Source organism: Martes martes (assembly GCF_963455335.1).
Source record: "Martes martes genome assembly, chromosome: 9".
In the NCBI taxonomy this organism is placed as follows: domain Eukaryota; kingdom Metazoa; phylum Chordata; class Mammalia; order Carnivora; family Mustelidae; genus Martes; species Martes martes.
In genome coordinates this window covers 63,307,534-63,334,586 of record NC_137896.1, presented here as the reverse complement: position 1 = coordinate 63,334,586, position 27,053 = coordinate 63,307,534, and the positions used below count along the sequence as shown (strand labels likewise).

The following is a 27,053-nucleotide window of genomic DNA, read 5'->3' as shown; positions in this document are numbered from 1 at the left end:
GCTTCACCCCCTCTCTCCGCCTGCCTCTCTGCCTACTTGTGATCTCTGATTGTCAAATAAATAAATAAAATTAAAAACAAAACAAAACCACCACCTCTGGATTTCAATGTTTCACTGTAATAAAGAATCTAACAGAAAATATATTCATGAAGACAGTTCTTCCTCCCTGACCTGAACAGTTATTTCCCTAAGACAAATTCTTAAGAATGGAAATACTAATTTATTTAAAATATTTTATTTATTTGACAGCAACAGTGAGAGAGGGAACACAAGCGGGGGAGTGGGAGAGGGAGGAACAGGCTTCCTGCTTAGCAGGGAGACCGATGGGGGCCTCGATCCCAGGACCCTGAGATCATGACCTGAGCCGAAGGCAGATGCTTAAGGAAATAGTAATTTAATGATACACAGTAATTTTTAATGACTCTTGATATATATATAATCAAACAATATCCCAAGAGCCTTATATTAATTCACACTGACCTACTGGATGGATTTAAATGTTATGTTTACATATTTCCTTATTATAAAAAGTAATCCATAATAAAAATATGGAGAAATACAAAGAAGGATGATAACCCTGGATCTCACTACAGAGATAAGCATGGCTAATATTTTAGTAAAATTCCTACTGCACTGGACATTACCACATTTGTCAATTTTATTTCTGTGATGTGTCTTTGTCCATTTTAAACTTGGGATATAGTTTACATTATTAGTCTATAAACATCTCTTCATAAATTAAGGATATTTATTTGTCCTTTTGCTGAAAATACTTTTTTCCATTTTGTCACCTGGATTTTATTAGGTTATAATGGTTTCTGACTTGAAAGTTTAATATTTTAGGTAGTCAAGAATAATGTCACACCCTTTGTAATTTCTTCTATTGATTTTATGCTTTGGGACTATTTCAGTCAAGCTGAGTACGGTACTTATATTGTCATCTAGGTTTTTTTTTTTTTTTTTTTACTAAGTTTTATTTTATCATTGGATTCTTTAAATCTTTTAGGAACGTATGCTGATAGAAGAAGTGATAAAAATTCTTTAAAGGGGGGCGGGGCAGAGATAGAATCTTAAGCAGGCACCACACCCAGCATGGAACCTGATGTGGGGCTTGATCTCACAACCTTGAGATCATGACCTGAGCCGAAATCAAGAGTGAGACACTCAACTGACTGAGCCACCCAGGTGCCCCTGATGAAAATTATTTTTCTCCAAATAGTATTTCCCACAGTATTAAAAAATAATACCCATTCAGGGGCAAAGAAATAAAAGCAAATAAAAAATATCTTCAAACAAATGAAAATAGAAATACAATATACCAAAACTTATGGGATACAGCAAAAGTACTTATGAGAGAGAAGTTCACTGTGATAAACACCTACATTAAGAAACATCTTGGGGTGCCTGAGTGGTGCAGTGGGTTAAGCCTCTGACTTTTGGTTTTGGCTCAGGTTGAGATCTCAGGCTCATGGGACTGAGCCCCGCAATGGGCTCCATGCTCAGCATAGAGTCTGCTTAAGTTCTTCTCTTCCTTTGCCCCTCCCCACCAGACTCTCTCTCTCTCAAATACAGAAATAAATCTATAAATAAATAAATATTTCACATAGGCATGCCTGGCTGGCTTAGTTGCTAAGAGTATGCACATCTTGAATCTCAGGGTATTGAGTTCAAGCCCTACCTTGAGTGTGGTGCCTACTTAAACAAACAACAACAACAACAACAAAAAAAAAAAACAAAAAAAAAAAAAAGGAAAAAATATCTCAAATTAACCAACTAATATTATGCCTCAAGAAATTAGAAAAAGAAAAAATAAGCCAACGTTAGTGGAAGAAAGGAAATGCAACAAAGATCAGAGCAGAAGTAAAGAGACTGGAAAAACAATAGAAAAGATCAACAGCACTAAGAACTGCTTTTTGAAAAGATAAAACCAAAAAACTTTTAGCTACAGTACACAAAATCAGAAAGAAAAAAGGACACATTACAACTGATACTATAGAAATACAAAGGAGTATAAGACTACCATGAACAATTATATGCCAACAAATTAAATAAACCTAGAAAAAAATGAATAAATTCCTAAAAATGTACAACCTACAAAGACTAACTCATGAACAAATAGAAAATCTGAACAGACCAATAAAGACACTGGTGAAATCTACCAAACATTTAAAGAATTAGCACCAATCCTTCTCAAATTCTTCCAAAAAAATTGAAGAGAAGGAAACACTCCCAAACTCATTTTCTCAGGCCAGTATTATGCGATTCAAAAGCCAGATAAGGACACTACAAGAAAACTATCCGATATCCTTGGTGAATATAGATAAAAAAATACTCAACAAAATGCTAGCAAACCTAATTCAATTGCTTCTTGGCCTTCTGGCTAAGCTCAAATCTAATTCAATAGGACTTTGAAAAGATTATTCATCATGCATGCTAAAAATTAATCTGTGGGATATGAAAATGGTTCAACATATGCAAATCAATGAATGTGATACATTAATGGAATGAAAGATAAAAATCACATGATCTCAATAAACACAGAGAAAGCAATTTGACAAAATTCAAAATCCATTCACGATACAAATTCTCTCAACAACTGGATATGGAACGAATTTTACTCAACATTATAAAGCCCATATGCGACAAGTCCACAGCTAACATCATATTCAATGATGAAAAGCTGAAAAGTTCTCTTCTAAGATCTAAAACAACACAAGGATGACCACTCTCACTACTTCTCATGAACACAAATACTGGAAATTTTAGCCAGAATAATCAAGCAAGAAAAGGAAATAAAAAGCATCCAAATCAGACATTTTCTGCGGGTGATATGATTTTATATATAGAAAACTTTAAAGATTCCACTGTAGCATGAATAAACAAATTTAGTTCAGGGTGTAAAACCAACATCTAGAAAAAAACATTATCAGTGTTTTGATACACTAATAATGAAATATCTGAAAAAGAAACACACAAACCAACATCATTTAAAATAGCATCAAAAACAAATACTTAGTAATAAATTTAAAGATTTTATTTATTTGACAGACAGAGATCACAAGTAGGCAGAGAGGAGGGCAGAGAGAGAGGAAGAAGCAGGTTCCCTGCTGAGCAGAGAGCCTGATGTGGGGCTCGATCCCAGGACCCTGGGATCATGACCTGAGCCAAAGGCAGAGGCTTTAACTCACTAAGCCACCCAGGCGCCCCAGTAATAAATTTAACCAAGAAGAGAAACGATCTATATATTGAAAATTTTAGACTTTGGTGAAAGAAAATAAAGAAGACACAAATAGAAAGATATGCCATATTCATGATTTGGAAGAATGAGTATCACTAAAATGTCTAAACTACCCAAAGCCATCTATACACTGAATGCAATTCCTATTAAAGTCCCAAAGGCATATTTTACAGAAATAGAAAAAATAATCCCAACATTTGTATAGAACCACAAAAGATCCCGAACAGCCAAAACAACCCTGAGAAAGTAGTAAAAGGCATCACACTCTCTGATTTCAAACTATATTACAAAGTTATAATAATCAGAACAATATTGTACTGACATAAAAACACACTAGGGGGTTCCTGGGTGGCTCAGTTGGTTGAGCATTTGCCTCTTGGTTTCAGCTCAGGTCATGATCTCAAGGTCAAGAGACTGAGTCCTATGTCAGGCTCTGTGCTTGGTGGGAGTCTGCCTGAGGTTCTCTCTCTTCTCACTTTCCACCCCTCCCCAGCACTCATGCTCTCCATCAAATAAATAGTTAGATAAATGTTTAAAAAATATAGACACTTGGACCTACTGGAACAGAACTGAGGGCACAGAAACAAACCCTTGAATATATGCTCAACTAATACTGGATAAGGGAGCCAAGAATACTCAAAAGGGAACAGAAAATCTCTTCAATAAATTGTGTTGGAAAACTGGATAATCACATGCTACTGAAATTGCTGTGTTAATAAAACTGGAACTCTACCTTAACACTACTCACAAAAATTAACTTGAAACAGATTAAAGACTTTATTTTATTTTTTTAAAGATTTATTTATTTATATGACAGAGACCACAAGTAGGCAGAGAAGCAGGCAGAGAGAGAGGAGAAAAAGCAGGCTCCCTTCCTCTCTCTCTGCCTGCCTCTCTGCCTACTTGTGATCTCTCTGTCAAATAAATAAATAAAAATCTTAAAAAAAAATAAAAAAAATTTAAAAAGACCTGAATATATGAAACTCCTAGAGGAAAACACTGGAAAAAATTTCCTTGACATAGAGGCCTTGGCAATGACTTTTTTTTTTTTTTTAATGACACCAGAAGTATAAACAAACAGATAAATAAGTGGGACTAGATCAAACTAAAAAGTTTCTACATAGGAAAAGAAGTGAAAAGGCAACCAGTGGACTGGGATAAAGTATTCACAAACCATATATATATTTCACAAAGGGTTAACATCCAAAATATATAAGGAACTCCTGTAAGTCCAAAGCAAAACAAAAACAAACAAGTCTGATTTAAAAATGGGCAGGAGACCTGACTAGACGTTTTTCTGAAGGCATACAAATGGCCAATGGATACATGAAAAGATGCTCAACATCACTTATCATCAGGGAAGTGCAAACCAAAATCACAGTATCACTTCACATACGTTAGAATTATCAAAAAAAAAACAAGTGGGAACTGATGTTAGTGAGGATGTAGAGAAAAGGAAACCCCTGTGTACTGTCGGTGAGAATGGAAACTGATACAGCGATTACAGACCAAAAAAGTAAGGTTCCCTAAAAAATTAAATAAGGAGAGGCACCTGGATGGCTCAGTTGATGAGGCATTTGACTCTTGGTTTCGTCTCAGGTCATGATCTCTGGGTCATGGGATTGAGTCACGTGTTGGGCTCTGCGCTCAGCAGGAGTCTGCTTGGGTTTCTCTCCCTTTGTCTCCCCGTCACTCTCTGCCACTCATCTGGCTTGCATGCAAATTCCCTCTTAAGTAAATAAAATCTTAAAAAAAAAATTAAAAAAGGAACTACCAAACTACCACATGATTCAACAACCCCACTTCTGGGTACTATCCAAAGGAAATGGAGTCTGGGTCACAAAGAGGTATCCGCACTCCCAAGTTTATTACAGTATTAGTAATACTACCTAAGTGTCCACTAATGGATGAATAAAGAATACACACACACACACACACTGTGGAGTATTATTCAGCCATGAGAAAAGGGAAATCCTGCCATTTGCAACAACATGGACTGACCTTGAGGGCATTATGCTAATAAGTCAGACAGAAAAAGACAAGTATCTTATGACATCACTCATACGTGGAATCTACAAAAGCTGAACTCACAGAAACAGAGTAGTAGAATGGTGGCCAGGAACTGAGAGCTAGGTGAAATTGGGAGATAATGGAGAAAGGGTACATGCCTTCAGTTATTTATTTACTTGAGAGGGTGAGCCAGAAGGGAGAGGGAGAGAGAGAATCTTAGGCAGGCTCCATGCCTGGTGCAGGGCCCAGTGCAGAGCCCAATGCGGCGCTTGATCTCACAACCCTGAGATCACCACCTGAGTGGAAACCAAGAGCTGGATGCTTAACTGAGCCACCCAGGCACCTGAATATCTTTGGTTACAGAAGATGAATAAGCTCTGGGATCAGATGTCCAGCAATGGTGACTACAGAATTAGCAATACAGTATTATGTACTGGAAAGTAGCCAAGACGGAAGACTTTAAATGTTCCCACCATACATAAAAAAGGTGGTGATTTGTGAGGTGACTGAGATATTAACTACCTCTCTTGTGTTAATCATTTTGTGATAGGTATAACATATCAAATCAACACACACACCTTAAACTTTTTATATATATCTCAATAAAGATAAAAAATGTAAAGGGGCGCCTGGGTGGCTCATTGGGTTAAAGCCCCTGCTTTCGGCTCAGGTCATGGTCCCAGGGTCCTGGGATCGAGCCCCGCATCGGGCTCTCTGCTCAGCGGAGCCTGCTTCCTCCTCTCTCTCTGCCTGCCTCTCTGCTTACTTGTGATCTCTGTCAAATAAATAAATAAAATCTTTAAAAAAAAAAAAAAAAGGTGTGGGAGAGGGTGGAGCGCTATCCTTGAGGCCCCCTTTCCAACTTGTTGAGGATGGCTTTAAAAAAAAAAAAAAAGTAAATTTTAAAAAAGGCATGAGTGCATAAACAAAGTTACAGAATGATACCAAAGTACTTTCAATTCAAAAAGAGAGAAGACAAGGAATGTAAAGAACTAAGGTCAATCCATTTTCCCATTTATTTCTATTGATATTTATTTTTAAACTTAAAATATATTTTACCTCTGATTATGAAAATAATTATGCTCTCTATGAAAAATAAGTTGACATCATACTACATACTCACTTTTTTTCACCTAGCACAGTAATACATTTTTTAATTAGTTTTAATTTATGGACTTAGTAGCAACACATACTTTTTTTTTTTTTTTTTGAGTACAGGTGACACACAATGTTCCATTAGTTTCAGGTGCACAACAAAGTGATTTGATAAGCTTACATGTTATGCTATGCTTACCATAAGGCAACACACACTTTAAATTCTGCTATACACTAAGAATTCAATGGTTCAATGGTACTCACAGTCATCACTGGACTAGGGTTTTAGTTTGAAAGAAAAGTGCACCATTTACTCAATTAATAGGCTAGATGAGTGGCAATAATACAGGCCTGGTATCCTAGTTATCAGTAAGGACATAAAAGTGACTAAGTCTCTGCTCATAATCTAGCCGTTCTAGGTTGTCTTATGAATTTACATGTAGGAACCATGCTGTAAGGCACAAAATTAACTTCAATTTTAATAAGAAAACATGTCTTTTTATTAATTACACTGGTTGCAACCATTATGCCTACATGAGGCAAATTCCCCTACTCGAATTTTCTCATTCTGCAGTATTACTGGATATGTAAGTGATGAGTTTGAAATGATTTGCAAGGATTTTTAATTTGCATAAATATATTTAAAAGATAGGTATACTCAAAAGTATGAAAGAATGGTAGAAACACAAAAACTCAGAAAGACTTTTGGAATTAATACATGAGTGTCATTATCCAAAGTCCAAGGCATTACCTATGTAAAACATTACCAAGGATACTGAACGAAACTGAACAAGAAATGGCTTGTCCAAGATCAGTCTATAGAATAAGACCAGAAGCATCTGCCACATAGAGGAAAAGGGGCCATTCCAGGCTAATTCCATTTCTCACACAAGAATTTAGGTTCTACTACAAAGGAAGAACAGAATCAAGTGCTAGAAGATGCAGGTGTCTGTTTTTTTCTAATCAATTGTATTATTTCATGTAGATCTTTAATGTCTCTAGATTTCAAAAGACTAATTTCTAAAAGAAGCTAAAGGTCTACCTCTAAAATTCCTATTACTTGAAATTTCTAAGATGTTAAATGTTTGGTGTAGCTTAATATATTCAAGGTTACCCTGAGTTGTCCTCACTGGGATCTTTGGGGTTTAGACCCCCAGTCTCCAATGACCAGGCCAGTTTCAGTACCCTCCCAGGTTTTTCCTATTTAGCCTTATTCTGGCCTCCAGTAATAGAACCAAACTGTAAATCATATAATGAATAGCATTTGTACCCGTGATGGTTTTTAGTGGTGGTGAGGGCGTTGTTGTTTTTCAGTGACTTAAAAAGTGGGTCTTCTAAATTCTGGTCAGAACTTTCCTTTTGGAGTCTTTATAATTCTGCTTTCCCTAGAATGTGTGAATTAAATGGCTCTGGAAATATTTGAAAATGGAAGAATATATATTTAAAACACAACAATCTTTAAGAATAGTGGAGAGGCATTTTCCTTGAACATGATTTTCAGAGGCATTCTACTATCAAAACTGAAAGCTACCTTTGAACAACCAAATTTACTCAAACAATGGAAACAAAGCAGATGGAAGAACCTGGCTTGTAAGGGTTCTTTTTAGGCACATTCATGACAATACCTTTTTAAAAATCAGGTACCCGAAACTGGGCCACCAGAGGCAGGTAAATGGAAATTACACACTTTGGTGAACCCTACTATGAGAAAAGAAAACTAAACCCTGAGGATCAAAGCAAACACAGTAAAGAAGCAGCTCTGTGTTTCAGAAGCTCTTTGGAGAACTTTACTCCATTTTCTCATTAGGTATGCTGCTCTTCCCTTTCGGTCCTCCCCTCTGGATTTGGGGATTATAAAGTGTTAAGAACTTACAAACTAGTTTGTGTTGTAGATCAGGGTTCTGAATGTCAAATGAGGCTTAACCATAGATGGTTGGTTCTTTATTGGGCAGAAAAGCATGTACAAGCCAAATAGTTTCCACTTAATCTTAGAAATTAGGATGGTACCAATATATGCCAAACAAGTATCTTCTTTAAGAGTATAGCTAGCTTGGGGCGCCTGGGTGGCTCAGCGGGTTAAAGCCTCTGCCTTCGGCTCAGGTTATGATCTCAGGGTCCTGGGATCGAGCCCCGCATCAGGCTCTCTGCTCAGCAGGGAGCCTGCTTCCTCCTCTCTCTCTGCCTGCCTCTCAGCCTACTTGTGATCTCTGTCTGTCAAATAAATAAATAAAATCTTTAAAAAAAAAAAAAAAAAGAGTATAGCTAGCTTACTGTGTTAATTTTGAGCTTCATTCACAAGATGGCAAATGGTTTCTAATCATAAGTTATTGATAAAACATACTAAATTACTAGTTTAAACTATCATCTCCCCAAAAGATATCCTTGATGAACAGCACATAAAATGGTAGAGTCATATGAATAAATAGTTCTGATAACTTCTCATCAAAAAATTATCATCAGAAGGTGGGGAAAAGGGCAATGATAGCATTACTAGACAAGAATGTTAGTTCTATGGGCTGGAATAACGGAAATTCTCTAGACCTCAAATTCTCAATATAAACTGGAGGCCATATAAGATTTTCATGAAGATCCTTATCAGTTCTGAAATTGCATGAAATGATGGGTTAATTTCTTGTTTTGAGTATCAACTTCACTGACATGGATGTCATTTTTTTTCTTGTAAAATCTGTCCAGACATTGTCCAAGCTATACTGTGAAATGACATATAAGGTGATAGGATCCTGGTGTTAGGGAAAATTTACTTCTCATAAATCATTTGGAAAATATATCTGGGTAAGAGTCAAGGGATTTTGCCAGATAAACTTATTGTCATTTCCTTCCAAGCCTGCTAAGTGGCAATATGAGGCATGAGTCCTAGATTATAAGGAAGTAAAGAGAATTAGCTTTAGAAAGGAATTACCAAAATACTGGGGAGAGCAAAATTTAAAGATCAGTGGACATCATGGCTCAAAGTAAAACAATTTAAAAGGCAGATAATTTATTTGAAATGAGTAGTGAATTCTGAGCAACTGACACCATGGTATTCTAGTTATGGCTTATAAAGATTTAAAAATGTAGTATGACAGGGGCACCTAGGTGGCTCAGTGTGTTAAAACCTCTGCCTTCAGCTCAGGACATGATCCCGGGGTCCTGGGATCAGAGCCCCACATCGGGCTCTCGGCTGGGCGGGGAGTCCGGTTCCTCCTCTCTCTCTCTCTGCCTGTCTCTCTGCCTACTTGTGATCTCTGTCAACTAAATTAAAAAAAAAAAAAAAGGTAGTATGACAACACTATTAAAGATTTAATTAACAACCCTTTTCACGGTCCCCAGAGAATGTTAGGAACTTAGTATTTGCAGTTTAATGGTGTATTTGTGTTCACTGTGGAGTCTGAATATAACTAGATTCCAATTTTAAATCCAAACTACTAATAAAAGAATGATTATGTTCATCTTAGCTTATTATTACACCTGGTTCTAGCTGAAATCAACATTTTATGTCAACTTAGATAACTGGAGAACAACCCTGGAGAAAAAAAATTTAATTGCATTATTCTAGTACCTTGGGTCCTTTTCTGTGTAAAAACGTTCATTGCGTTTGTTATCACCAAAAGTGGCTCGATACACATCGTGACAGCGAAGGTTCCTCTGGAAAGTATAGAATAGGACATCTTCTTCTTCTTCATCCTTTACCCATTCTGAAAGAAAATAAAGAATTATATATTTACAAAAAAAAAAAAAGAATTATATATTTACAGTTGGAAAAAGGGCACAGTGCATTCAAATTTTGAGTGCCACAAAAAGAGATATTTACAAGTTATTCCTGGAAATGTAAAACTGAACGCAGGTTTGACTAGAGCTAACCTATGTTACACAGAAGTCAAAGAGCTTTCTGGAGAATAAAATATCACTACATCAATTTCAAGTAGTTCTCATTCTCAAGTTTCTAAATAAGAGTTAAGTGTTCAGTATCTCAGAGTCACATGCTTACAGGAGGTAAGTTATGTTTACATCTACAATCTCTAACTTTGAGTCTAAAGAAATACTGGATCACATTCTCTCAGGCCTATCTACTTTCTGTCTGTCCTCAATCCACAGAATATCTCAAACTACCAAATACATTTTAATGCTGGAGTTTTCTTGATCTTACCAGAAGCTGTCTAGGAAGTTTTCAAACGATCACATCATGATTGCCACCTGGCTGACAGTGACTGTAAGACATCATTGTATAATACGCATCTTGATTTTAGAGAGGTTAAAATGTACAAAATGTATGTCTCAGGGTGCCTGGGTGGCTCAGCTGGTCAACATCCAATTCTTGATTTCAGCACAGGTCATGAGATCTAGCCTCACATGGGGTTCCACCCTAGGCATGGAGCCTGCTTAACATTCTCCTTCCCTCTCTCTCTGCCCATCCCCTCACAAAGTAGGTCTCAGAATAAATTATACTATAATTTCAATGCACTGCAAAAGCATTTAGTTATTAAACAATGGGGAAAATTATGGCAGAAAATGAAAAGGGAGGATAAACTATGAATATATGTATCACTCAATGATAAAAGATAAAATTCGAAGTTCGTTCTCTGAATCAAAACATCACTTCTAACGATGAATAAGTTAGTTCAACACGTGCCAAAATTTGTTGGCAGTGACCTTGGGAAATTTAAAAAATTAAAAAAAAAAAAGCCTAAATTTAAAGTTAAGTAACATATTAAGATACAATTTATCTTAAATGTATCTGAATGGTATATTCGCAAAGAACTACTGATCTATCGAAATACACTGTGCAGCTTGGATTCTGACTGTAATACTTTAAAAAACATGAACATTAATTTGGATAGACAATTAAAGGAAGGTCTCCTAAATAAGAGAAACACAGGAAGCTGTGGAGTCCATAGGGATAAATGGATTAGGCATTCACCTTCTCATTCACATGGACAAGAAAAAGTTTCAAAGATGTGGACAATTCTTTTACAGTTGCCTTTTTAACACAGAAGACTGTTTTGTTTGGTGGCTTACCAAAACTGGACACATTTGGGAAAGAGGCTTCCATTACAGGCTGATCACTGAGCTTCACAACTATACAGGTAGATGCTTCGGAGTCTTCAGTTCTTATCTTAGCAGCTACATATTTTTCATCAGGAGCAACTCTGATACAATCAATGAAGGGCTGGTCTAATTTAAGTTCCTCCAAATTGAATAAAACTTCATAATTATCATTATCTGCTGCATAAAGAGAAGTATGAAAGTGTTAACTCCACAAGATGTACTTAAAAAAAAAAATCTTTAAGCTGTATTTCGATGTCTTGAATTAGAATTCCCCTTCTATGAGAGGCTTACACTCCAGCTTCCTTCAGGATTGACAGCAGCTTGATTTGCATAGAAGCTGGTATTTATTTAATATTAGTCTATACTACTCAATATTATTCTATGAATCAGCCTATGTGATATTATTTGATAGATATAGTCTTGTATTTATAGACCATGGAGAAACTAGAGAGTTAACAGAATGTAAATGACATTGAATAATCTATGCAAAAGGTCCAGCATACTACTTGGGATATAGGAGATGCTCAAAAAATACTGGATCCCACCTCCATTCAAGCTTTTGGGTATAGCTGTTAACTGTATCTTGAGCAAACCCAGAAATTAACTAGTCATTTTTTTAAAATGTAGAAATAATCTTAAAAAAATGCATATTTTCTATACTTTCAAGAAATTAATACTGAATTTCCTACGAAAAAATGTGAAATACAAAAAAATCAGAGTATGTTAGGGGAAAAAAAAAGGAAAAACTATGGTGTACCTTCTTCATCTTTGGAACGAACCAAGCAGCAACCTTCTTGATAATAAACGAAACCACCATGCTTAACCTGACCAAAAAAAAAAAAAAAGGTTTATTTAATAATTAATTTAAACAATTTTATTAACTATTTGATGGTCTGACCATTTAATTTTTTTTAAAAGACTTTTTGTTTATTCATTTGAGAGAAAGGATGAGAGCACAAGCAGGGAGGAGGGTCAGAGGGAGAGGGAGAAGCAGGCTTGAACCCAGGAACCTGAGATCACGATCTGAGCCCAACGCACATGCTTAAAAGACTGAGCCACCCAGGAGCTCCTGGTCTGACCATTTAAGATGAAGAAGAAAGGAGATCTTTCCTAAAAAGCAGACCCATGTCTATGAATGAACACATAAAAAATATAAAATGGATCACCTTTTACAATATAGTAAGATATGGTTTTCATACATTCACAACCGCTGGAAGAGTTTCTAATACATCAATGTAAGAGGCAACAGAGAAAAGGCATAACAAAACCTGTTTTGGCTCTTATGACAGTTAACAAACCACTTTAGCTGTATTTTGGGAGTATCTGACATCCCTATGGTGGGATTCAGTTAACAAAAGATTGAATGGCATCTTTAAGGTAATCTAAAATGAGGCAGACGAAGAAAGAGTGGTTCAGATTAGTCTGGAAACACAATACCCTGATGAGATGCTTTCCTCTAAAATATGCAGACACCACCAACTGTCCTGGTTTCAATTTGATTTTTTTAAAGAAAGGTTTATTTATTTGAAAGAGAGAGTGCAAGTAAGCAAGCAGAAGGGAGGGCCAGAGGGAGAGATTCTCAAGCAGACTCTGCACTAAGCATGGAGCCCAACACAGGGCTCCATCTCATGACCCTGAGATCACGACCCAAGCTGAAACCAAGAGTACAACACCCAACTGATTGCACCATCAAGGTGCCCCTCAATTTGATTTTATACAAAGCATCTTATGGGTTGACAGATGTACACAATTTGAGACTGAGAGACTATTACCCAATATATAAATAGCACTCTTGTCTAATATCTACATGGTATTAATTAAATTAATTAAATGAAATTGATTGATTGATATGACTTCATATTCTAGCCTAAAACACAATTATTACCTGCTAAGTTAATGAGTTATTTTGAATCTGGAATTCCTGATTCCTAACCTACTGTTATTTCCACTATACTATGAATGTGATTTTCATTTATAAGCTGTGGTTCTGTTTTCCAGTCTTACTGAAAAAGTTGGAACATGCATGTCAATCTGTTTCAACTGTTTTTTATGACTGTGGTAGCACCATTAAATGGTCAATTACTTGGCCTTCACAGTATTATACTAAAGTATACTTCCTTTTATTAAAAAAAAAAAAGTATAGATAGAGCAATCAAGTACTTTTCAAATAAAAAAAAAGATGCCTGATGGTTTCATATGAACTTCTCCTTGGAATTACTTAAAACATTTTAAAACAGAAATAGTTGTTTCCAAAAACCAGAATTAACAAAGTAACTTGGAAGTTCATTTTGATTTTGAAATTAATTTATAGTTTATTTTAAAAATCATACTCTGCTTATTCTTTGTTGTTTCAGTTTTTCAGCATAAAGGCAAAAGCAGTTTACTTTTGATGTGGGATTATGTCTAGAATAACAAAGTACTTCATTTGCATCCTGACTGGTAATATCAGATTAAAAAAAAAAAAAAAAAGACGAGGATATCCTACCTCTGCATTGATGATTTCGTATTCTTCTTGTGGCTGTGTTTCTAACTTTGTTCTCACTTTTTCAAACGCGTCCATGTTTTCTGAAAGTGATTTTTCGTTTTCTTGTTTAATAGGCAGAGAATCCTGGAAAAAGTTTTACTGGTATGATCATAATATTTCAAACTAGAGAGAAAAACCTTTGCTTTTCCGAGATCATCCCTATTTCTTTTTCATGCAAGTACTACAAGGGTAGGTCTATATCTATGAAATAATATGCATTTCACAGATCTTAAATGCTTTTATTAAAGTCTTTTTTATTTATTATTTTTAAAGATTTTATTTTTAAGATCTTAAGATTTTTAAAGATTTTATTTATTTGACACAGAGAGAGCACACATGCAGAAGGAGGGGGCAGGAAGAGGGAGAGGGAGAAGCAGGCCTCCAGTAGAGCAGGGAGCCCAATGTGGGGCTTGATCCCAGGACCCTGGGACCATGACCTGGGCCAAAGGCAGCTGCTTAACCAACTTAGCCACCCAGGAAACAAATATTGTTTCTTAAGCTCTTTTTCATTTAAAAATGTAAACAAAGAAAATAAGGTGGACACCTGATGGCTATACTATTAATTAATTTAAGGTACAGAAGCACTAAGAAGCACTGGAGAATATTTAGGTCTACTATAAGAAAGGCTTATACAAAATTAAGCAGTAAAGGAAAGGATGTTTACATATTTAATACTCTGGTGTAAGAGGGAGAAAAAAATGTTTACTGAGTTATAAAGTACTACAATACCTCCTAAAAGGAGGGAAACTTCAAAGGGAGAGGAAGACATTATCTTTATTAATAAATGTTCACTATTATTTTTATTCACAGTAAGAATTATAAGAAATATGTCTTATTTTATATCTTCATTAACCATAATTTTCTTCTCTTGCGGGGATAAGGAATCCCCCAAATAGAACTGTTTATCAGGTCAAAAAGTTAATACTTCATAAATAAAACAGAACTTTAAGTTTAAGGAAAAAGTAGTATGCTTGCAGAATAAACATATAAGCAGAATAAGAAAATAGTGGACAATTAATGAACATGAGTAGAGACACAGATTAAGGCTTAAGAAGCATTCAAGTCTTATTGGAAGTATGTAATAAGCTAAGAGCTTTAGGTGACCTCTGGTGAGCATGAAAACGCCACATGAATTATTGTAACTTGGGTAAGGCAGAAACCCCTGTTATCAAATCTCAAAACTGGACAGGTTTGCCTTGGTTATGCAGAAGAATTCAAACCAAGATTTTCAACATCAGCTTTCTGCCAAAGATGACAACTGTATAGTGATTTGTGCCAGAGGGGCACTGAACTGTTGGTAAGGATTTCTAACAGCTGGTAAATATTTATTGCACAAGTGTGTCCACGATACTTTACCAACACTGTAGAGAATGTAAGCTATAAATACAGTTTACATCACAAAGAGTTTACCATCTACAATTAAACACAAGAATAGAAATACCACCAAAACAGATTAAATGGAAAAATGATCATTTTCATGAATTATTTCCTTTGGACTTTGAGATACTTTATGATTCGGATTAGATTCCATTTAGGAACAATTGTTGTGGTAGTCTCATTCAGTCTCTACTTTAATCATATACTTAATATGCTTGAGTAATTATTTGAAATCCAAACACTGGAGGCTCTTATGTTTTTCATTTATTTCTTACCATTTTCACAAAATCTAGAATTGATTTTTAGAGTAGTGAGGTAAAGTGTATCAATAGTTTCCTACTATCACCTGAAACACAGATCAGAAGATCACTAGAAATCTATCCTGAAACTATAACTTAGCAGTAGGAACTGCCTTTCCATTTCCAGATAACCTTGCTTATTTGTTCTGTAATTCCGCTGGAACCTTTGAAGTAGAGTCAGAGTAGCTATGAAGAGTACCTCTTTCTACCTTGCAGTTTCTAGCACATTCTGTGTCATGGAGCTGGGCCCTGCAACTTTTAAATAACCATTCTTCTTTTTTTTTTTTTTTAAAGATTTTATTTATTTGACAGAGATCACAAGTAGGCAGAGAGGCAGACAGAGAGAGAGAGAGAGGGAAGCAGGCTCCCCGCTGAGCAGAGAGCCCGATCCGGGACTCGATCCCAGGACCCTGAGATCATGACCCGAGCCGAAGGCAGCGGCTCAACCCACTGAGCCACCCAGGCGCCCCCCCCATTCTTCTTCTTTTTTAAAAATACCCATTCTTACAGAGCCATGGCCAATGCAGGGCTAAAGGCAAGAGAACTGTAGGAACAAGGGAACAATACCTGTCCTCTTAGTCAAATTTATTTTACTTTCTTGATTAACCTTTTTCTGGGTCAAGAATCCAAATAAAAGCTTATCTGAACCAAAATAACCCTGCAAGCAGAGAGGACTTTTAACTGCTTTAATAAAATGGAGGTAAGAATTCGGAGCTTTATAAATAATTCCTCAAAAGGAATTACTCCCAGGAAAACTGAGATTTTATATAATATTCATAAATCCAAAATACTCAACATCCAAGTTGTTTTTGCTTTTAAATCTGTTCCAACAATACCCAGTGGGTATTTTAAGCTTTCAATTCAATGCTAGTTAGCATTATCATTAGAGTACACAGCTAAGCCTATCTATTTTAGCCAAGTATCTTAATACATTAAGTCTACTGGTTTGAAGGGCATATACTACCTAATGGAGCTGAAGTGAGGATAGCTTTAAAATTTTAAGGTTACATGAAAAATATCACTCCATTAGTGGAAAAAGGCACTCTTTCCTACCTTCCAGGTGACCTATCAAAAAACCATTTTAACAATGAAACTCATGAAAATAGGACGGAATATGCAAACTTCCTTATAGCAAAAATGAATTCTAAAGACAGAAAAATTACACAGTAGAAACACACTGGACAGCTTTTAGTCAAGATGGTACCATTAATATATGGCTAATTCCAAGTCCAGGGCAGAAGAGCAAAAAACAGGCTTGTCAGAAAGCAAGGAAATGCCCAAAGCTTAATGGAGAGGTGTTACAAGGGCCAGTTTGTAGAGGTTCCTGTATTTGGGACAATTTGAGCATCAAAAAGAATAATGATTATAACTGATACTACCCTGAAAAATATAAAAATTCATAGTAATTTGAAAACAAGCCAAAACAAAAAACTCCAAGCACACCAAACTAGAATTAAAAAAAAGAGGGTTCAACAAAAAAGAAAACTCTTCTTTACAGAGTAGTATCAGCTAATAAATGTAGAAATCATAGAGTCAGAATATCATTAGCAACCCTAGTGACAAGTGACTAGGGTAAAGATCATCAATGACTGTTAAACTTTTAGGTGAAATGATGTTCAGTAACACAATGCTCATGCAGTACCAAGTACTACCCTACTGACTACTTAGTAACTGCAAAGAGAATAAGGCCCCTTTACTTATGGAGAGAACCAGCAATTATCACCTTAACCAAAATTATCAAGCTTTACATGATTAATAGTGGGACAAACTGACATTATAGGTTTCCTAAAATGTAATATGAAGCTTTTCAATTTAAGAATAAAGAAAGTAAACCTAAATGAAGTAGAAGAAACAGAATAAAGTGATCAACTAGAGAAGATCAACAAAACAAAAAGCTTGTTTTTTACTTTTTTATATTTAAAAAAAAGTTGGTCCTCTGAAAAATGTAAAAAATATTTTTAAAAAAGTACTAAAAAAGACATGTAGAAAAACAACAGATTAAAAAAAACAATAAAGTTCTTCATGCGTATACATTTGAAAACACAGATAAAATGACTAATTTTCCAGAAATAAATGAATTACCCAAACAGATAACAACAGAAGGGCTATATAAGCCATAACTATCAAATAAATTAAACTGGTAATTAAGTGTCCTCTTTTTTTTTTTTTTAAGATTTTATTTATTTATTTGACAGAGATCACAAGCAGGCAGAGAGGCGGGCAGAGAGAGAGGAGGAAGCAGGCTCCCCGCTGAGCAGTGAGCCCGATGTGGGGCTCGATCCCAGAACCCTGGGATCATGACCTGAGCCAAAGTCAGAGGCCTTAACCCACTGAGCCACCCAGGTGCCCCAAGTGTCCTCTTCTTAAAGGAGACACCAAACTCAGATGCTTTCCAAGATAGCTTTCTGACATCTTCAAGGAACAGTTTTCTCATATGCTAACCAAGAAAAAATGTCAATTATTTAAAAGTACTCAACTTACTTTATGAGGCAAATATTATCTTGACACCAAAACTGGACAATGACAATGTATGACAATTAAACATTAATCTTATTGTCAAACATGGACTAAAAAAATGGAAAATAAAATACAGTGAAACAATGTGTTTTTAAAAAGCACAAAACAAAAATAGTAAAGTAATAATAAAACCCTATGTGACCAAGTAGGGCATATCTTAAGAATGAAAAGATGGTTCAGCATTAGAAAAATCTACTAATGTAATTTAACGCAAATAAAGGAGATAAATCTTAGGGCCAGTTCCATTAATGCAGAAAAAAATAGAAAATAAGACACTTTAAAAAAATGATAAAACCTTAAATTAAGAACAGAGAACTTAAGAGAAATTAGGAACTTCTGACTTGATAAATGGTTTCTTCGTTGTTTTACACAGGACCATACTAAAATCTGTCATGAACATACCTGAAGTATATTCATATTAGTACACATCTTATTTAGTATCCATGAAACACTTCTCAGTAATCTTAATTATACTCACTTAAAATATCTAGTTATATTTACTGTTTCATTATTCAATTGTTTCCTATGCCCCTTGCTTCCAATTCCTTTCCTCCTTTTTCTTGAGCCCCCTAAGATTTCTGCCCTTTTCGTTCCACTGACTGCTCTTGTCAAAGTCACTGATGGCCACAGCACTGCAAAATACAAATGTTATTCTATGCACTCCTATTACTTGACCTATAAGCATCAGGATACAGTTGATAACTTCCTTCTCCTGAGAACACCTTTTCATTTGACTTCCAGGACCCCTCATTCTTATTGTTTTCCTCCTATCTCACTAGGCCTTCTCAGTCTCCTTAACGGTTCCTCTATCTACTTCCTGGCTTCTTAACATCAGCATGCCCTGGACCACTTCTTCATCTGCAGTCTGCACTAATATCCTTGGTGATCTCAACCAGCCTCATGACCTTAAGTGCTATTTATATGCTGAGAACTCCCAAATTTAGATCTCTACCCCGAACCTTTCCCCTGCACAAGTTGAACCTGTATATTCAACTGACTACTCAACCTTTCTACTTAGATCACTAATAGGTATGTCAAAAAATGTCCCAAACCGAACTTCCAATCTCCCAATGTCCCCTCTCCCCCGACAAAACTCTGGTTCTTCTATCACTCCTATCCTGATAAATGATTAATTCTATCCTTCTAGCTGCTCAGGTTTAAAACCACAGTCTTCTCTGTCTTTCTCTCTTGATACAACCAGGTGATCTACAAATCTTTTCAACTTTTAAGATTTAGAATCTATTTCTTACTCTTGCACTGGTATTACTTGGTCTGTATTGTTATCCTTTCTCCTTTGGATAAGGAGAAAGCCTAAATGCTGTTTCTGCTCCTGTCTTCCACAGGCTATTTTCAAAAAAAAGAGGCAGAGTGAGCCTAAAGTCAGATCCTATCACTTCTTCACTGAAAGCCCTCCAATGGTTTCCCATCTCACTCAAGAGGAAAAGCGAAAATCTTTGCAATGGTCTAGAAGGTCCTAGTTCCATGACCTTGAGGACCTCATCTACTACTACACTCTTCCCACGCTCACTTACTCTGAGCCACACTGGCCTCTTTGCTATTGCTTGAACATGAGTGGCTTCCCCCTACCTCAGTTTCTTAGAACGTGCTATGCCCTGTGCCCAAACACCTTCTTCAAGCTATTGCTCAAATGTTACCTTGTAGTTAGGCCTTCTCTGACCATCCTATTAAGATAACAATCCTCCCTATCTCAATATGGCCTATTCATTCTTTCCCTGTCTTATGTTTCACTATCCCTACTGTCTCTGACATACTTTATATTTAATTCATATGCTTCATTGTTCTTTTCTCTTCTCTCAACTAGAATGGTAAGTTTCATGAAGACAGGGATTTTTGTTTCCTTTGCTCACTGCTACATAACCGATTGCTAGACTGGTGCATAGTAAGTGTTCAACAAATAATTGCTGAGTAGAAGGAAATAAAGCACAAAACATAAAAATTTAAAGATCTACTTTTTTTTTTTTTTAAGATTTTATTTATTTATTTGTCAGAGAGAGAGTACACACAAGCAGGCAGAGAGGCAGGCAGAGGCAGCGAGAGAAGCAGGCTCCCTGCTGAGCAAGGAGCCCGATGTGGGACTCGATCCCAGGACCCTGGGATCATGACCTGAGCCGAAGGCAGCGGCTTAACCCACTGAGCCACCCAGGCGTACCTAAAGATCTACTTAAACAACAGACAAAGTGAAAAGACACAGCACAAATTATAAAAAAGATACCTACAGCACATAATAGACACGTAAAAAATGCTTATGAATCAGTAAGAAAAAGAAAACACAGTACGAATGGTCAAGGCATATGAATAAACAATTCAAGATAAAACCAAAGGAGTTTAGGAACACAGAAAAGCAGCTCAACTTCATTATTAATCAGGGCAATGAGTACTAAACAATGACATACTTGCCACATTTATCTGTTGGAAGGACAAAAAGGTCTGATAATGTAAGTGAGATATAAATCGAATTCTTATATATTCCTTGTTTGCACGTAAGGTGGTTTTATCAATTTAGAAATCAGCCTGATAAAGTAACATTAGCATGTGAATACAAATCAGGAATTCTAATTTTAGGTATAATATTCTAGAGAAAGTCTATCACATATGAATAAGGAGATAACACAAAAGATTGTGTTTTGCAACTTTTTTAAGTCTGGAAACTGGAGAAAATCTACCTGCCTGTCCAAAGAAGATGGATTAACTGTGATATGTTATATAATGGAATATTACATAGCAGTTGTATTAAATGAACAAGCAATACACATATTAATGTGGAATCTCAAAATCCTAAGTTGAACAAAAAAATTATACAATTTTATGTACAATAATATATGAAGTTTCAAAACATGTAAAACACTCCTATATGTCATCTGTGGATACAAATACATGTGTAATTTATATAAAAACACACATGGAAAGATAGATTAAGGACAATGGTGACCCCTAGGGAGGTTAGGGAATGTGATACAGAAGTACAGAGGAACGTTCAAATATATTTGTTGTTTTTTCCAGTTAAGAAAAGTCACACCGAGTAGTGGGTACATGGGTATTTGTTATGGTATTCTGACTTTGTTAGTATTTGTAATAATTTATAATAAAAGGTACTAAAGAAAGGGACTAGGAATCAGGTTACCTGATGTCTAGTTCTAACTCTGCTAATTTTTTTAACTTAACTTTGGACTGTGTGGCTCTGGTTTTTTCATTTGCAAAAAAAGAGCTCACACACTATGTGATTTCAAAACTTACTACAAAGCTATAGCAATCAAGACAGTGTGGTTGTAGCATAATGACAGACATACGGATCAACAGGCTGAACTCAAGAGTTCAGAGATAAACCTTTACATTTATAGATGATTTATGTTTTGACAATGGTGTAAACAAAATTCAATGGAAAAAGAATAGTCTTTTCAACAAACAGTGCAGGGATAACTGAATATATATCTACAAACAAATGAATGAAGGTGGATCCTAATCCCTCACACCATATATAAAAATGAATTTAAAACAGATCATAGGGGCGCCTGGGTGGCTCAGTGGGTTAAAGCCTCTGCCTTCGGCTCAGGTCACGATCCCAGAGTCCTGGGATCGAGCCCCGCATGGGGCTCTCTGCTCAGTGGGGAGCCTCCTTCCCTTCCTCTCTCTCTGCCTGCCTCTCTGCCTACTTGTGATCTCTGTCAAATAAATAAAAATAAAAATTAAAAAAAAAAACAGATCATAGAAAGAACTCAGATTGGATGATTTCTGGGGTATTTCTTCAGTAATAAAATTTGTAATTATGTGAAAATAAAGAATTTATTCATTCAACTATTAATTCATTCCACAAACATTTACTACTTATTGACTATGAGGAAGTCATTATGCCATGTGTTAGACTTATAAAGATGTACATTATAAAATTCTTGTCTTTGAGGATTTCACAGTCTAATGAAGAAAGTTCAAAATGGTGTAATTAATAGCACAGAGTTAAATACAGTATGGTTCTTGTGGCCTCGACTCTACTTACATATGGATAACTCTTCCCAAATTCCTGACTCATACATCCAACTATCTACTGAAATCCCCACCTTAGTAGTGAGTTACATTTATTCCTTTTCCTTCCTCACTCTTTTTTCTATTTCTTTTTGGTTTCGGGTGGTGGGGGATGGGAGGAGGGCAGAGGGAGAGAATCTTAAGCAGGATCCACGCCCAGCACTGAGCCCAACTTGGGGCTCTACCTCATGACCCTGTGATAATGACCTGAGTGAAAAATCAAGATTTGGACACTTAACCAACTGAGCCACCCAGGCACCCCTTTTCCTTCCTCTGTCTTAAGATCTAAGTGACAATAAGGATATACTTGTGCCTGTGACATAAGTCTAACTGAAACATAATGATGACCTAAATGTGCTTTGGAATTAAATGATTTTGTAAAGTTAACGTGGTGCCTATCTGGGTAAGGGGGGGAGTGGGCAGGGAACACTACTTTGTAACAAAACACAGGAAGATTTTGGAGCAAAACATCTATTAAGTGGGATAGTAAAATTAACATTTTACAGCTTTGTGCCAGTTTGTGGAGGATGGGGGTTGAGTTAAAAACAACTTTTGTAAGAGGATTTTGAATTTTAGAATCCAAACAGAAGAAGGATTATCATCCTACATTCTCTATACTAAGAAGTCCCCAATAAAATGTAATCACCCTATGAAGATGAAGTTTGATTGATTCTATCTCTTCAATCTTCCCTCAAATCTACTTCTCTCCATTATCAGGGCAGATATATCTGAAGTTGCCTATAGGCACCAACTACTTTTTTTTATTTTGTTGTATCTGTAGGAGTGAACAAAGTTGGAACTGAGTGGATGCTTGCTGAAAAAAAATGTGCATTGTCTATAGGTCTCTTCACAGATTCCCTGGGTCCCAGTGATCATAAAAGACAGACAGGACAGCTTTCCTATGGTATCATTTTTTACAGATGAAATGGTTGATGTACCACATGTACACCATAGGACATCATAGGACCAGTTTTTCAGGTGGAGAATTACTAAAAGAGCTACTAAGTCAGGTTAAAGTTTCTAGGTGACAGGAATCTATGAAGGAGAATTGAAAAGTTGCTTCAGGGACAAGCAGAGGGAAAAAATAGTCAACCTCCTGTTCAGGGTGTGAGCTAATCCCAGCTGTCACTGTGATGGTAATTCCTGCCTACTATTTATAAACTAGGACTCAAGATAAATGTACTAGATGACAAATGTTCCAAACAAAGTGCAAAATAAAATTATCTAAAGATCCAAAATTTTTCAAAAGAGTAAAATTTAAAGTTTATGTTTCTTAAATAGAATAAAGCTGCACACATACACACAAAGGTAATAACGAAATAAAAGGCAAAGAATTTCTGAGTAAAGAAAGCATCAAAGTGTTAAACTAAGCCAAGACTAAAATGTTGAGAGTAAAAAAGTCTAGGAACCACAGATAAAAAGTTAAAAGCGAAAACAAAAAATAAACAAAAACCCCAAACCCACAAAAGAACCCACAAGCATGAGCTAAGAGCAAACATGAAATAAAGAATCCAGTAAAATAAGATGAAAAAAATCATTTTTAAAAACAAGCCACTCAAGTATCCATTGACAGACAAATGGATGCGGTATATACGTACAATGGAATATTATTCAGCCATAAAAATGATGAAGTGATGTATTCCACAACATGGATGAACATTAAAAACATGTTAAATGAAATAAGTCAAACAAAGAAGGATAAATACCATATGACAATTACATGAATTGTCTAGAATAGGCAAATTCATAGACATAAAGTAGATTAAAGGTTGCCAGGCTTCTGGAAAAGGAGGCAGTGGGGAGTTACTGTTTCATGGACCTATTTCTTTTGGGTGATGATAGGGTTTTAGAAATAGTGGTGATGACTGTACAACACTGTGAATGTAATTAATGCCACTAAATTATACACTTAAAATTAGCCATTTTAGCCACTTTTATGTCACCCACAATTTTACAATAAAAAAAGAGGTAGTCAAAACAGTCTAAAAAGAAAAAAAGTCAGTATGCAACAAAACAATTTAAACCAGAAACTAAAATATTAAAATAATATGTCAAATTATTGCAAAAGTATCATCCCCAAATGTAATTTGAGTCGAAGGAACGTAAGTATATAGTAGAGGGATATGTCAAAGTGGAGGCAGCATAAATAGCTTAATCTCAAACAAGTAGGATGACCATTTAATATACCATCCTAACCAGCACATTTCTGAGAGGAAAGGGAACACTATAAATAATTACACAGGAACAACAGGTGTAGACTGGGACTGTCCCACGCAAATAGAATGTGTGGTGACTCTACATATAACAACAATCAGGTCCTCAAAGCTGAGGTCAGGCCCATAGCTTGGGGTGTGGCCAAAGTACAACAGTCTGAAACCATCTTTCTGAAGGACCCAAGGGGTCAAAAATGCCTTTTTTTTTTTTTTAAACAAAGAATTAATAAACAATTACATGGAGTTATTGAAGTTACTAATTTGAGATTCATAAAATAATTAGCATATTATCAGATTTTGTTAAAAGCTATTATGGTATTCTAAGAATTTCAGAAAGCTAAATTATACTTTGAAATATACTGGTAGGCATAAGGATTTCTTAAGGTGAATCATTTTCCATAAGTATATATTTTTATATATTACAACTATACAAATACATATGCATATATTCTTTTATACTTAAATAGAACTACAGACAATTGAGCCTTAACATTTTAAAAATCAAACCAGAATTACTGAAAAAATTAGTAACTGATATCCTACCCATTCTTTATCTTTAAAATAAAATTAAACTTAATGTCCTACAAATAGGTTAACTTAAAAAGTCCATACCTTACTTGAGAAGCTCCGACTTGGGATGTTTCTTGCTAACTCTGATACCGTGGGTTTATTCTGCAGACACTTGGTTAGGTGGTATTTTTTCAATTTTATTCTATTGTAATAATGATCAGCGAAGTTATAGTGATTCAAATGCTGTTTCTGCATGCATTTCCCAAGGTGAGGAATACTATACTTCAAAGCCTGGAGAAATAATTTGCTCTTCCGCTGCATGATATCAGAGTCCCTGGTTTATGCTCCCTTTGGAGCTGTCAGCACATGATTTCATAGGTAGGATTACACAGTAGTGGGTTCTCAGAGTATCTACAATCCGCAGTTCTTATCCCTCCCCTTCAGGGCCATCCACCCTTCAGGTTATGAATAACTGCAGACAGCTGATAACTCTGGTTAAAAATACCTGAAAACTTGTATAAATTAAAGTTTCATTCAAATCACACTTCTCGGCAGACGTGACTTAAATGTCTCATTTGTAAAGTCAATCCTATCAGGCTCAAACTATGCAGCACTGATTCTGGTACACATGGGCAAACTAAAAAATAACAAAAAACAAAAAAACAAAAATAAAAAATTTGCAAACAAATACACAGACCTAATGAGGGCATCTCCAGAACTCTTGAGGGCATTAAAAGGCAAAATGGCTTTTTTATGAAATCTGGAACACTATCTTTGGTATGTATATGAAGGATAAACTGGAAAAGCCTACTTACTTCATAAAGGTAGAGGAGCGCTAAATGTTCATTTAATGCCAGATACTTTTATATACTGTCTAATTTAAACTTCATAAGGACCTGCTACAGTAGCCATTACAACATTCATTTCCCAGGTGAGCAAGCTGTAGCTCTGGGAGGTTTTGGCAAGTGCCCTAGGTCACTTGGAAGGAAGGTAGTAGAGCAAAAAGTCCAGTCTGATTTGGCTCCAAATCTTGGACGGAACAACTGGACTTAACGTTGAAAAGCTATTTAGCTCTTTAGTTAAAACAAAACACATCACTTCAGGATGAACAAACATGATGTGAGGTCCCCACCGGTTTCTGTTGAGAAGATGATTCTCATTAACCCATCAAAGTAAGGCTCAAAGTAATTACGAGAGACACCTGGGCTCAGGTCATCACTCTGACACTCACCACCTGTGCCTCAGTTCCTTCATCTGCAAAACTGAGATGACACCATTTACCTTACGGAGTTGTTGTAAGAATAAAATTGGACAATTTATGTAAAGGTCTTAATACAGTGCCTAGCACGTAGTGTGCACTCAATGCTGGCTACTATTATTACAAGAGAAATCAAAGTATCTTGCACACTGTTGCATGTCATCATGGAAGTCCTCCACAAAGACACCGCCCCTCGGTATCAAAGATACAATACTGCGTCAGATTTACTAGAGATCTGATCTGCTACGCTGCCGCCACCTGCGAACCTGTGTCGCAGCAAAATAACGGGCGAGTGGGAAGAAGACATCAACAGCCAACACTAACTACCCCCAACCCACGCCCGCCAAGGCCCTGTAACAGGGGCCCGTAAGGACCTAGATCATATTATCCATGCCGGCAGCCTCAACGCATCCATCTTTCATCCGCAGGGAGAAGACAGTATGCAAAGCTAGAGGACCGGGGTGGGGGAGAGGAATGGGTGTTCCCGGGGGTACCTACTCGCTTTTCCTGAGCACCTCTCCAACTCAGGGATGAGGCGGAGTGAGTGCAAGGAGGTTGGGGGTAGGCAGTGGCGGCAGTTCGTGCCACACGGAGAACGGATGCCAGGCAAAAAGCGAGGACCAGGGAACTGAGGCGCCACTGGGTGAGGGGAAAATGGGGGAGAACCCCTCCTGTACATAGTATGCCCCTCCATACGTACGCAAGTTGAAGGACAGTCGACTGGGCTCTGCACACCGAAACGAGAGAGGGAAAGTCCGGCAAGAAGAAGCTCTCAGGAAGGAGCACGGGTGCTACCCCAGTGGCGTCCAGCCGAAGTCTGCGTTTTTTAAGCCGCAGAAAGACAACCTATCCAGAGCTGCCCAGAGCTGGTTTGCAGCACGCCGGTCTGCGTAACCCTCGTCAAGCGCCAGCCCTAAGCGGATTTCGC

The 27,053-nt window shown here is 36.4% G+C and overlaps 1 protein-coding gene across 3 annotated transcripts in view; it reads right to left on the bottom strand.

The window, feature by feature from the left end:
• Positions 1-26,968, bottom strand: part of PREPL (prolyl endopeptidase like) — a 52,074-nt gene extending 25,106 nt beyond the window's left edge. Inside the window, exons 1-6 of one of the 3 annotated variants that reach the window (XM_080812720.1) lie at positions 26,826-26,968; positions 24,970-25,504; positions 13,875-13,997; positions 12,147-12,213; positions 11,360-11,566; positions 9,903-10,038 (exon numbers count right to left, since the gene is read on the bottom strand). In XM_080812720.1, coding sequence (XP_080668846.1) covers positions 9,903-10,038; positions 11,360-11,566; positions 12,147-12,213; positions 13,875-13,997; positions 24,970-25,188 — 752 coding nt within the window. In that variant the 5' untranslated portion in view covers positions 25,189-25,504; positions 26,826-26,968. Of the gene's footprint in view, positions 1-9,902; positions 10,039-11,359; positions 11,567-12,146; positions 12,214-13,874; positions 13,998-24,969; positions 26,388-26,825 lie in introns of those variants that run through there. The other 2 variants (XM_080812722.1, XM_080812721.1) reach the window with 2 other exon arrangements.
• Between the last annotated feature and the right edge of the window lie 85 nt (positions 26,969-27,053).